The 14608-nt window shown below is 32.7% G+C and overlaps 2 protein-coding genes across 4 annotated transcripts in view; both read right to left on the reverse strand.

Moving 5' to 3' along the window:
• The window catches only part of LOC132907531 (trans-1,2-dihydrobenzene-1,2-diol dehydrogenase-like), a 216956-nt gene that overhangs the window by 97687 nt on the left and 104661 nt on the right, over positions 1-14608 (reverse strand). The window lies entirely within an intron of this gene.
• Positions 1-14608, reverse strand: part of LOC132907529 (protein angel) — a 32695-nt gene that overhangs the window by 10591 nt on the left and 7496 nt on the right. The window contains exon 4 of the mRNA XM_060960708.1: positions 6196-6569. Within this exon, the coding sequence (XP_060816691.1) occupies positions 6196-6569 (374 nt within the window). The remainder of the gene's footprint in view (positions 1-6195; positions 6570-14608) is intronic.

Below are 14608 nucleotides of genomic sequence, written 5' to 3' on the forward strand. Positions count from 1 at the left end.
TTCTAATATATTCTAAACTAATCTGTAATTTTCCTGTTGCATCGTAAATGACACGCTATTCTCACAATAGATGAAAATATAAATGTAAACATATTGTGAATGAAGGCAGTTAAAGTATTATTAAAACTTCAACATTCTTTTTCGACGGGGTCATTTGCGATCCATGGTTCCTCTAAGACTTTCGTTCTTTGCCATACGTAGAATACGTTGCAATAAAGAAAAACTTTGATCTTGAAAATCATGCTGTCACGTCTCGCGCTCCACACGAGCCGTAACGTGACACACCGTAACTCGCGAATAGCGCGATACTTTAATATCGCAATAAATTAATAAACAAATACACAACATTATTATTGAACAAAATTAAAATCTAAGAATATCGAAATAGAAACAAGGAACAAAAAGATGCCCACTGATAACCGCCGCTTTGCGCGCGCTCACCCCGCCACAGTACACGTTGCAATAAGCAGGCAATGGAAAGTTGAGATGCATCAACAGCGACAAACAACTAGCACGCGCCAAAAAATTAAGTATCGGCATCAGCAAAGGTAACCACATGCATGTAAGAAGAATGTAGCAGCAACGACTTCTAAAAAGAGGAATCTTCAATAATAATTCCACGAAAACCACATCAGCTAAAACCCTAGTACTTCTAGAAGGACACCGGTAGAAACGAAGATCGCCGCGTCCGCAGAAATAATCACGTACCAAAACTCCGCGCTATCATGGAATAACCTGTCATGTGACAATTAGCCATGATAATCTTAGTATAAATAAGGATAGCACTTAAAAACAGGAGTTTAGTCAGTAAAAGGAAAATCAGTTATTCGGTTCAGTTAGTCAGTTAGGAAGCAAAATTAACAAAAAAACTCGACTATTTTAATGTTTTCGTTTTTTTCATCATCTTCTGCCTATTATAATTTGATCTTTCAAAAGTGCAGACGTCGAAAATGTATACGATACAATAATGTGCATTTCTTGTGAAAACATTTAATCAAAATAATTCTTCAATGGTAATGGTAAGTATGATCGACGATCCAGTCACCTCCACAAGACATCGTTCATAAATATCACGTTTTGTTTGTGGTTCATTGTGAAATAACACTTGGTAAGGAATTTACATTCATATACACCTATGTAGAATCTAGTTAATTCACAAGTTTCAACTATAAAATATTCTCTCAGTTTGGTCAAAACAACTTTGAATTTTGCATGAAAATCATAACATTAAGTAGACTATTGGATCTGAAGTTTAAACACGTGAAACATTTGAAAATGAAACATCACATATAATACATATTCTGAATTGTGACTTTTCAACATGTATTTTATGCGGTTTGCATTTGCGGTATGCATTTTTATCATTTGATATTCTTCTAACACAAAAGGTACAAATGTACAAACAGCAAAAAAAAGTATGTATCGTTAATAGAGATGATGCTGTAGGTGAGAATGTAATACCGAAGTGGTTAGTTCGGTTCAAAAGTAAAAATTTTGACTATGATTCCGGTAGATCTATAATGGAACTTTTTATAATGAGAAAGTTGTAACGCTAATTGAAAATAATCTACGTCGCATGATATGTAATATCTAATAAATTTATGTCTCTAAACTCTGTTTTTGAATTCTATTTGAAAAATGCTACGAACTTTTATTCTAACCCAATAGATGGAACCGGAACACGAATACAAATAATGTACTCTTTGATACTCTAAATGACTGTGCTCTTGCGTCGTCCCTTCCGGTCTGGCCGCCAAGGCCTACCCCTCGTTACACCGACCTGCAAGAAACCCAAGGAACCACCATAAACCGAATCTTTTCAGCTTAACTTCGATTCATACAAATACTTCCGGTTTATGGATGATCCTTTGAACAGTCATTAGGTTTATTGCACACTCTTGCTAATTACGGGGAAAGCAGATGTGCCCTGCTAAACAGCTGGTTTTTCCCAAGACCAATTTTCTCCTCATATTTTGGGTATTAACATTGGCTATAACCAATGGGCATCGCGGATCGCTACCCTCACTATTCTACCGAAAAGTGTGAACAACGAATCCGCGTCCTTAGTTCAGCAAGGGTACACCCACACCGAGCTTTCTTCCTAAATAGTACGAGATGGGACAGTCAGTGTTCTTCTACTTCTCAGACAGTCAAGTATACTGCTCTTCGACGCCACGTAGAGTCAAGTCACTTCTCGTCAACGATTCGGTCAAACACTGCTCTTCGACGCCGCGTAGAGTCAAGTCAGTTCTCGTCAACGATTCGGTTAAACACTGCTCTTCGACTACGCGGAGAGTCAAGTCATTACGCTCAACGGTCAAACACGTCTCTTCTACACATCGGAGAGTCAAGTCATTGCTATTACGCTCATCGGGCAGCCAGAATCTTGGGACATAAGGCGCTACCAGCTCAACCTTCGGGTAAGTACTTTCGACCGACATCAAAATATTCTCTGTATAAGTTCCACGTGTTGTAAACGATTATAAATATATGTATATTAGATAACTGTAGACTACAGTTATTCAACCACAACCACCCCTATTATCGTAACAGAAATAAGGGGATCGCCCTGCTCGCGGTGTCGATTCGTATAATCGTAACGGGAATTTACGACTCCCGTTGACGCGTCTCAAAGCGAACGAGTCTCCCCGCGACTGGACGAAAATACAATATGTATTCAAGTCTTCAAATCTTTGTTCCGGGTTGTTCTAGGAGTGTAGATACGTGTTCCAAAAGAAGAATCCTTTAATGTATATTATTACTGTCAAAATGAATCAATAGAAATGTCTATTGTCTATGGGTACAGTTTCTTCAAATTATTTCCTAAACTAAATGTGATATTGAAATAATGCTTTGGAACAATGTTTAGAACAACTAGAACAATCGAGAACAATTTCTAAATGTTGGATTTTTAAAAAACGGAGATCTGGTAAGAAATCCATTTTTTTAGATGGTCTTCGGAATCTTTTGCAATAAAATTGAAAAATTATTTGGAGCAATGTAAAACATGGGACAATTTGGAATAACAAAGAAAGATACGAGATTTAAAAATGGGGGAGGGCAACTAACTTTATGCGGGTATATATTTTCGCCTATGTGACTTTTTCAACAAACACAATATCCAATAAACATGACTTAGTCATACATGACATACTTAGTCATGACTTAGTCATACGTGAATCATATTAATTCAATCTGATATTTCTGCATTTGATAAGTACTATGATGTAGTTGAAATATGGATTAAAAATGTAACTCAGCCATATTTTGTTACGTTTGTTATGTTAAAGGAAATAATTCTAGCGTCTGATGTTTATACATATAACGATGTTTGTTATGAAATAATTATTTAACACGCAATTTGATTTAAAAGAGATATAGTTTCAATAAAATGGTGTTACATTGCGTACAGAAAGAGACACGAATAATAGTGACCAATTTGTTCAGTATCTTCGATTTTGTTCAATCTATAATATGTTAAAAAAGAATATTTAAGTAGGCAAAACATCACAAAAATAAGTGTCGCAAACAATTGCAGATTTCAGTAGTATTTTTAATTTTATTTTAAAACTAGAACTAAACTTCAATCTAGGAGAAATCCCGGAAAACTTCGTCGTTTTTATTTTGTGATTCGTCTATTAGAGCTAAATCGATAAACTTGTCGATAAAGGGTATCGTCTCCGATTTCGATGACTTTAAAGTATATCGTATATTTACAAAATGATTTACAAAAATAATTTACAATGTACATGATGTATAAAAAGTAAGTCCAAACACTATAATAGCGTGATTCTACATCTCTGGATCCCTCTGATGAGAATTTGTAAAAAAAAGTATATGCAAAATTGACCTTGAGCATAATTTTCAAGACCAAATTTTTTTATAGCAACGCCTTATACTTGTCACGAGGAAGAAAAGTCTAAAACGATTTTGGGATATATTGTAAAGCTTAACAATTTCAACTAATCAGCGTTCGGCCTTAGTTTTCGAGTTCTTTGCAAAAATATCCCACCACACGACCTTAATTTTCAAACTGGGTTGGGTACTAACCTACTAATACTACTAAGTAGTATTAATTCGGTCGCCGTGAAGCGGTCAAGTAACATTATTTAATCATTTTAAAAAACAATTAAATAAATTCTTTGGATCTCAGTAAAGTGAAACAGTGAAATGCTGGTCGGTCGGATAAATACTACTACTTAACTCAACCCAATTTGAGTTTGTTGAGAAATGGTTTCGGTTAAATTTAGCTCTAGTAAGCAAATCGCGAGATAAAAATGACGAAACTTTTGGGTTTTTTTCTAGACTAAGGTTAACTATAGATTCAGTACTAAAGTAAAATTTAAAGATACTTATAATTGTTTGCGACACATTTTTGTGATATATTACTTACTTGCATAACCTCTTTTAACATTAATATGTTTTAAACTTTATTAAGTTTAAAAAGAAACGGCGATACTGACCAAATTACTCATTATTACCGAAACTTGAAACTCCTAAGACGAAATTTCCAAAATACGTCGACCGTACGCAGCTGCTTCAACTCGAATCACACGGGCGACATCACATCACCCAAATGCGGCAATCGTATAACGACACCGCTGCGATGTACGCGTCTGATACTTGTATTTATACACATACCACGCGGTGGTATGTACATAATTCTATCTATTTCTATTTCTATTTTCTGACAAACGAGTTTCAAATGTTACGTTGCGTTTAACGCTCGCTCGACCGTCTCAGAAGCAGTCTAAATACAAACTCAGTGAAATCCAATTGTGGCGGTCGAATTGGTATCTATTAATTGTAATTAAATATCCTTATTTTAAAAATACATGTTCAGTTAATAAAAGTTAATATCAGCACAAGTAAATTTACATTACGTTCATTAAGAAAACTGATTTCGGTTTCACTACACACGACCTTTTCGTTTAACAGACGACAGTATACATACTAAACGCAGCGGGACTTTTCCCAAGTACGAGATACTTGATGCGGTCGCTAAACCTTTGAATTTATAACCTCGGGATTTATGATTCTCATGAACGCTATTCAGACTAGCAAACAGACTTTAAAAGAAATAATATATGCATGTGTTTCTATTTACAGTAATGGGTATAAAACAGATTTCTCAAAAATATCTTCGCTGGAATATAAATCGTTGGCTGGTTATAAATCGTATCGTCCATTGTACAGTGATCTGGAAATCTGGTAATTTGTGGTGAAAACCAAATTTCACAAGTTTAATTTAAAAGAATTTCTTCACTTTTTTTTATGAATTCACAATCCTCTAAAGCTTCGAAATTCAGACACTTCTCCTCTGATGTGATTACGTGATTAAATATAAAGTTATGAAGACCAAATAATGAAATTTTTAATGAAACTAATTATTTTAATTACTTATTATGCAACCAAAATAGAACCGATATTATAGAATCAAAGTATAGGTTTTGCAATTCAATCATAAAAAATTAATTGTTATTAAGTTTTATTAATGGTTATTAAGGAAATAATTTCGTTCTAGTGTGAACCTATAAAAATTGATTTTTTTTTTACATCTTTTTAAAGAATTTAACTATACCTCAACTCCACAACTACCTTAATTAAAATACTCGTTTAAATAGAAACATATTTTTTAAATAAACATTTAATAAAAATTAATTTGTCCACCACAATCAGATCGCATTGAGTTTGCATCTGGACCACAATCGCATGATCATATGATCATTTATCTGGTCGTGGTCTAGTCCTAGACTGCTTCCAAAGCAGTCAGATCCGTGCAACTGGCACAGGCGGACGATAGATATCGGCCATGTGATTCGGATTTAGTACGTAAGAAATCAGCTTTTAAAAAGAATCACCTTCAAGAAATTCATTTCAAGATGAGGAGTTGATAACATTGACTGGTCATAAATCTCAATAGACATCGGTTTTAGTCTTTTTTTTTTTGTAAAGATAAAGGTATCTGCAGTTAAAGTATTAGAGAAAGTATTTTAAAAAACGATGAGTTTGTTGGATTTAGGAGGAAATTTTCACTTCCGTAACATAATTTCCAAAGTTTTACAATATAAGTATCATAAAAAGTCAAATATTTATTCCGTATTATTTATTTACTTAATATTCTGATGTAATTTAAAATCTATTGCTTGCCCTTCTTTGAATAAAAACTTAAACAAATAAGGATAAATTACTTACATTGTATTCTCCAGGAAAGCAATCCTCTCAATTTCTGCCAAAAGAAGTTGAGTTTGTCCCAATCTCACATCATGTCGTCTCGGATTGTAAAGTAGATGGGTTGTAGCAATCACCAATTGTATTTCAGGATTTTTTTTAACTGCCAGTTTTGCAATAATTCCAACATTATCTCTATTCAACAATTCTATACCAGATTGATAAAGCTCAACTTTTGCATGGTCTATTAAAATAAGCTGATCAGATCGATATAGGAATAGCAATCCATCTTTTTTATCGTTTGTTCGTTTTTTATATAAGTAGTTATAACCTAACTCCTTGAGCGGAAGCAAAAATTCTTCCAAATGTTCTTCTTGCATTTCTTGAAGGCAAATCACCTGAAATCACAGACCACATAACTTGAAAAAAAATCTCTTTAGATACTCTTCTATAAATGATAACTTTAACAAAAAATAAAACTTTGAGATAGAAATAATTATAGTAAAATTGAAAGGAAATTACAATAAGTTCTTAAGAAACTTTTAATCGCAAACGCCATCAATATTTTATGTTACAAATCTATTTTCTATTATTATATTTCATACTTATTTAATATTATTCACCATCTAATATCGTTTCTCGGTTAGATAAGCATATTGAATAAAAACAGGTTAGTTTATTATTTTTGACGTAAGTATACCAAAATATATTCCTAGAATATCAATGTATACCAAATGATACCAAAATTCTAATCAGATTGGTAACAATCTCATTCAATTATATGTATTATGCTTAGGTCAACAAGCTCTAAAACATAGCAACGAATTTTATGCTACAGATTTCAGTAAAGATAGGATGATATGAAAATGAAGTTTTTTCTACAAATCTACATATGCACACATGAAGATATAGAGTAGAATATTATACGGGGTGTATCAAAATTATCTGTTATTATACTATTGGAAGGTGATTCCACACCTTTGTATTGACGGAGATCTGTTAAAACAATGATGAAAAAATCGGCTTTGACCTTGAAAACTTCAACTTAATTTTCGTTTCATCTTATCTTTATTGAAATGTATAACACAAAATTCGTCGTAACATAAATAAGAAGTGAAAGCCGCTAAATAAATAAAAATAAATATGCATGCATTATTTGGGACTCTACTTATTAGTAGGATAGTAGGATAAATATTAGGGAATAAACACGATTTGCAAATAAAAAATGCAGATTTTTCTAGAATTTATACTGCATTCATACCTCGCAATCAAAAGCTCGAAAATAATAGTCCGTAAGACAATAAACACTTTGTCGTATGATCTCAGAAAACTTAATTTATCAATTTTATTGTTAGATTGGTGCTTAAGATTGGTAAAACAGAAATCCGTCTGTTGGTGACCGAGACAAGGACCAACGAAAGCCATTTTACTTGTCAAATAATGTTATATAGTATCATTTATATAGCAGCAAAGCTGATTCTCTGTTTATTTATTATATGCTTAGATAGGATACCTCAACACGATACCTCAAATCTAATTGTCTTGTAACTTATAACTGATTTCTTCGCCGATCACTTCGAGACAGTCTATACAAATTCTAAAAATGACACTACTTCCAATCGCGTCTGTATTAGTATTCTAGGCACAGCTAATTTCTCAATTAGCATTAGCGATGTATATAGTGAACGTCTGAACATCAACAAGAGTATAGGTGAAAATGAGATACCTGATTATTAATATTTTATATGAATTACGAGTTCATTTTGTTTAAGAGTTATTTCAATTTCCGTTTGCTCTCCCAATGGAAAACAAGCACCAGTACAGAAATGCGGCGAGAATAAAAATACTGATATTACTAATTACAGATCGATATCCCAATTAAATGTCATGGGTAAAATATTCGAGAACATTGCGACAAAAAAAGAACTTGTACTCGTCGTTAACGTTATTTCAAACAATCAGCACAGTTTCGTATCTGGTTGCTTCACATAGGGAGACTGCCGTGTCGGAATGCAGTCTGTGTTTTAGCGGCTGTCTCCTGCTTACGCAAATCCTTGTGTGTCGTTGCACTTTGTACATTTATGTACACGATATAAAGAAAGGAAGTGTAAAAAGGACCGCAGCCTGATCCTAAACTTTCGGATCAATGGAGATTTGTAAAAAAAAAAAAGTTGGTGCAGAAATGAACGCGACCTTGAAATTCAAAGTCAAATTTTTTATTATTTATGCAACAGATGCGAGAAAAGTAGCGTTTATTGATATAGGTTAATAATCCCAATCTATCATTACACATATCGCATATCTTCTTTTCTTTGCTTCTTTTTTCCTTTCTATCTCGCTATTTAAACAGTCCCAAACTTGCTCCTCTTTTCGGTCCCTAGTTTCCCCTAAAATTACGTATAATTCTCCATTTCGAATGATAAAATTTCACATTCAATTCAATTCGATGCATTTCACTTCAGCTGCTTTTGAAACAATGGTAACTCCGATAAGTATTCAGAATCGTAAGTAAACACAATAAAATAGCAAAGATCTTTTCTTTTCGGCAGAAATTTATTTTTGATCATATGCGACGGAAAGTATACTCAATTTAACGTTAACATTCAATAAATATATTTTAATATATAAATTATGAAACCGAACTATGAACAATATTCACTCGACTCAGCAAAGAAAACTTTGCAATATTACTGAATCTGGAGTACGAGATGGTCCATGAGAAGTTGGAGTGTATTCTATTCACGATAACACAAACATTTCATTCAAAAATTGATGTAAAAGTCCTATTTTCGATAAAACCTTCGAAATTATTGCATGTGGTTCTTTCGCGAGTCCAAATCTTAACGTTTGTTAATTGAGGATGCTACATAATTATAACTTAAGCAGCATCCAATGGCAAAAGTTTCGTCGAGTGACAGAACTATTTAGAGTACTCGAGTGCAGCGAATTTTATAAAATTGTAAATTTCCTCTCTTATTCGCCGCACTGTTATATGATTGATTCGACGATCTGTTCTATGTAAGCTCATTAGTAAATATGCATTAGCAACGGGTGATGATTAACCTACTTTTCTTTAGAAATACGGAGCCGATTTGATCTTCGATATGGATTTAAATGTCGCAATACTAATTTTGCATCAAAAAATTGTTAATTTAGCCGCTGAAAATTGCATTGTCACAGTACCTTTCCCAACAGTACCAACTTTTTTACACATCTCTACCGATCCAAAAGTATAGAATCACGCGACGGTCCTCTTTATACTTACTTTCTTTACACTGTGTATATTTCGTGTTAATATGCATAAAATATTAGGTTGTCCGGGAAGTGTCTTTCTTTCGCAAACGTGTTTTTTACAACAATGCACCTTCATACAAATGTGAAACTAAGTTTGTGAAATGTCACGGTGTTTATCTCAAAAAAACAAAATGGATCGTACGTAATTCGACAAAATAATATAAAACAAAAATATTGTGCGTCTATTATTTCTTCATAAAACGAAAGAAACTTTTCGGGCAACCTAATAGAGTTTCAACTAGAGATTATCCGTTTTCAATCTGATCGATTCTTAAATGCATTAAAAATCGGAGTAAAAAATGTAAAGTGCGAATGAAATAAAAAGAGAAACTCACAATCTGGCAATTACCTCTTATGATATTCTGCAAGGAGATAGTACGATACAACATCAAGTGTGTCTGCCAGAGTAAGAAATACTGAGCGTTTTGAACAATTATTTTATAGTGCAGAATATTGCAGAATTTCATGCAGCGTTTATCTTGTAATGCGATCTTGTATAACAAATACATTATCTTGTAGAGTAGGAAGTTTTTTTACAACAATACGCGTCCATTATTAAACGATTAACTTAAATGATTAATGTATTAACATTAATCATAACATCGCGATATAATCAATTACTTGTCTAAAATAATATGAATATATATTCTTGTGTAGAATAGAATAAAATATATAGACTTTGCCTCAGGAGAATTTTCTTAGGCAAATGATAGTGATGACACTGTGATAATAACCAAATAGTAACGGAATAGGCTCCTCTGAGATACATCAGACAACAACCCCTCCAGAGGGACTAAAACCACAGTATAAAAACCCCCCAAAATAAACGCTCGAATCAGTCTGTTAAAATATTTTCACTCAGTCTCTTGTAACACTTTGAATCATTCTGTAACACTTTGAACGGTAACTCTGTTGGATTTGCATAATAACTTCTATTATCATATACAAAGTTCAATTTCTTCACCTTATTCGTGAAACGTTCGAACTGCGACGCGAGGAAATCATCGGCGATCTATCGGTTTCGTGATTTATTGTGTCTCCGACGTGACACATACGCACGCCACAATCTGTACGATCCAGTACGATGCAATGGCATAAAGCAGAATGCACGCGTATAGAGATTTAAAAAATTATATTGTATATAAGTATAAAACTAAACCTAGATTGACATTTAATTCGGCATATAATTTTTCGTATTTATTTCGGTGTCTAAGATTGATCCTGCAAAAATGTTCCACGAATTCATTTATGTAATCTCTGTATACAGTATCCCTGTATACAATACATATACTGGTAAAATACATATACTGAGAACGTAAAATCTGTCAGTGATTAAAGTTTTCAATGACTGTATTTCGATGATCGCAACTAATTTGGAACAAGTCGAATCATGAGGACATAGAGCCTCGTCCAAAAGGTTCTGCGATATCAACTCAGAATCAGTTCTTCTTTTACACATCTAACAAAATCTCCTTGTAAAGGAGAATAACTATAACCGATTCTAGAAACTGCGATTGAAGGATTGACGCTGTGAGATAGAAAACCCATAGAATTGCATCACAAAAGATATATTATAAAAAGTTCAAATGAAGAAATGATAAACATTAAACACAAAGGAACAGATATAGTGCAAAATCATAAAATATCAATATCTACTTCATGCTATTATATGAAATACAAAGCTAAAAATGCTATTGAATGGTTTAAAAAACATAGTTTTGAAAGACACAACGACGAAAATGACATAACACTAATCCAAGAAAAAAAGAAAATAGGTATACCAAAAAGAAGAAAATAAAGAAGAATTGGTTTCCAAAAATATAAATGCATTCCATGTATCAAATACGGTACTTCGAATCTTAATCAAATATGACTAATAACATGATAATGTCTAACATAATAAACGCTAGAAAACACTAATATTTATAAAATCTTTAAGTGAACTTCATTTATGTTCTCTATAATTAATAAATTTATGGTGTATAATCTATCTATCTCTATTATAGATCAGAGAAAAGTGGGGTAAAACCGGGTGTCTAATACATTTTCATGGTAGAAAAGGATCAGAGAACAAAACACGCTCTAAACAGAGGCAGAAATCTTAAGTGCTCCTTACACAACTAGAAAATCATAGTTTTCTTCCTAAAAGATATAATACTTATTGTTAAATCAAAGGGAAATATGATTTTGTAGTATCCAGGTGAACCTGTCTGTGTGACGTCCTCATAGATTTTGACGAGGCCTATTTTAATTACTTGTTGTGCCGTACATATAACGACAAACATAATAAGAGCGAGCGGTTGGACCGTGAAAAAAAGTAAAGTACTGTCCAATACACAAAAAGCAAGCATTCGAAATTTCATTGAGTTTGCTGAAATGATTATATGCTGCACATCGTTCTATTGTTTTCGACGGTACATCGAATTAGTAAGAGAGCCGGTGGCATAAATACTCATGTTATCGAATTGATTATCACATTTACAGTAAAACTTTCATGATAGACGAACAATGATAGAATTTATACCTAATGTACCTAACTGCTATTTTCCGAATCGGCAATAAACAGATAACTTTAGGTTGGTTGGTTTTGAAGCTGTTTACTTATGTCATCGTGCATATAAATTTTGTTGATGCTATAAGATACAGGAGAATTAGCTTTAATAGAAAAATTTAGTATGCCTCCCCAAATTCTATCACCACTCCCTAGTCGACCATTCAGAAAAAGGTTAATCGAAGTTCTTTAAGTGTCTATGGTCACGAACATAATATAAGACTGTGGGCACAGATAACAGACATAAACTTCTCTTACCCGTTGCACTTTATGATCCATGATTTTATGTGAACGGTATTTTATTTTTCTCCAGAATAATATTTCAAAATCATTGGGGTCCACCCGCCCATTTTTAATATTTTTTTTTTCTTTTTTTGTGCATGTCATATGCATGTCACAACAAAGTATTATAATTATAATAGTTCTCGTCAAAATCCGTGTGATTGACCGGTATACCAGTACTCAGTTTTATCCTATGGATACAGATAAAACCGGGTACCCATCTAAAATTACAGTGTTTCGCTTAAATCGAACATTTCAATTATTTCTTGCTACTATCAGCCCCTTAAGCAGGAGAAGAAATTTTGCAGGTCATTCACACGAGAAGTGTGAGTGTGTGGGAAGTATGTATTATTTTAGATTATAGAGGCATATATATAAAATGTTAGAAAATTCTTTTTTATTGTTCTACAGAATCGACTCATCAAGCAAACAATTAACTCGAGCAAATACTCCTCTCCTAGCTTAAAGGATTAACAATAACAAAAAAAAGACTAAGAAGGATTTAAATGGTTTCAAGGCGTCTATCTGGTGGTGATAAAAAATGCTCTGTGAAGATTATCTTCGAAGTTTCCTCAAGGTCATCGAATTTTGTTTTATATACTAACTTCTATTGCATATAATGCGATATTATAGTTGAGATAAAGGCGAGTTCGACGATACCGTGACCTTGAAGTGACCTTGAATACGAAAAAATGAATTTCAATTGGAAGAATGTAAATCACCTTATTCTGTTAGATGTTTAAAGTGGTAGCCGTCCACATCAATAGATTTTCTCATATGGTCGGGGAACCAGCTCGGATCTATCACCACGAATTGAGTGCATATGACAGCTCTTCTCTTAGAAAAACAATGGTACCCGGTTTTACCCTGCTACCCCCTACTTCAAGACAAAATAACAGGCCACTCAACAATTTTTAATGTATCTTAAAGTTAATACAATGTAATAAAATTTTAAAGACTATATAATACATTATATATAAATTATATCTGCCCTTATTATTAGTAACAATTTTTTTTTGTTACACACTAAACCTCATAATATTTTTAATTATTTTCAACGAACCACATATTCTGAGCTCATGTTTTGATATTATACGTTACAAACGAAAAACTTTACACGTATCATTGAGAAATTAAATATAGCTCACCTGGGTTATCTTTTTGACGAGGAGTGTAATCATTTTTATAAAAAGTTATCTTTTACTTTACTATTTGCTAATAATATCAATAATTTCTAGAGTAAACAGTTTATACTTGAATAACAATTTATATGGAGATTTATAGATTATTTTAATGTAAATTTCGATTCTTGCTCAATTATTGTGATTTCGTATCATTTATACAATTAATGATGTGATCTAAATAAATTATGTATACAGAGAATGTTATGAAAAGGGACCAGTACTTAACGGGCTTATAGTATTCACCAAAAGGAGTAAAAAATGCCTAATCTACATAGGTCCTAAAAGCAATCCTTTCGATATCGTGAGTTTTTTCACAACACATTTAATGTACCTATAGCCGATGGAATCAAATGGCGTTGTTGCAAATTCAATCAAGCATGAAAAAACACGTTCCATATGAAAACACACATAAGTAACATAGAACGATGTTAGTGCTAGTACAAAGGACAGGGAATGGCTTCTAGTTCGTCAAATAATTTATGAGCTCACTATTTTTCTTTCGACACAAAAGAATTAGAAACACTAATTCAACTTTCTAAATACAAAATTATTATATTATATTATAATAATATAATAATTATATATATTAAGATTGCTGCAGCAGCGAACCCGGATCTTCCGCTTGCCGGACGGATGTTTTCGAAATTAACCTACCCAAGCCGTCAACGAACATTTTCTCTCAAACTCCTAACTCTCAAATAGCTACACATTTAATGCGTTACAAAGAGATATCCAACGCTAATAACTAATAAAAATTAATTTTACATCGGAATGATTGTTTTTAGGACTTATATTGATTACACATTTTTTACTCTTCTTTGTGAGCATGTAATATAAGGCCCTAAATAATTGAATCCTTCTTTTTAACATCTTGTATATATATTTCGTGACGACACATCCCAAATTTTTATTATATTAAAATTAGGACACCCAGATGTACATCCTATTATGAATATTGTCCACGAAAAAATAATTTTTAATAACCGTCGCTATATCGCTATATGGTATCATATGATATTATTCCTTTATGTTTTCTCCTAAAAAATCTTATATTGGTAATATCATACTAATTAATGCCTTAATTATCGCCTCTTGTACTTGTGTGCCATCTTATTTTTATAATTCT

Source organism: Bombus pascuorum, chromosome 5, assembly GCF_905332965.1.
Source record: "Bombus pascuorum chromosome 5, iyBomPasc1.1, whole genome shotgun sequence".
Taxonomy (NCBI): Eukaryota; Metazoa; Arthropoda; class Insecta; order Hymenoptera; family Apidae; genus Bombus; species Bombus pascuorum.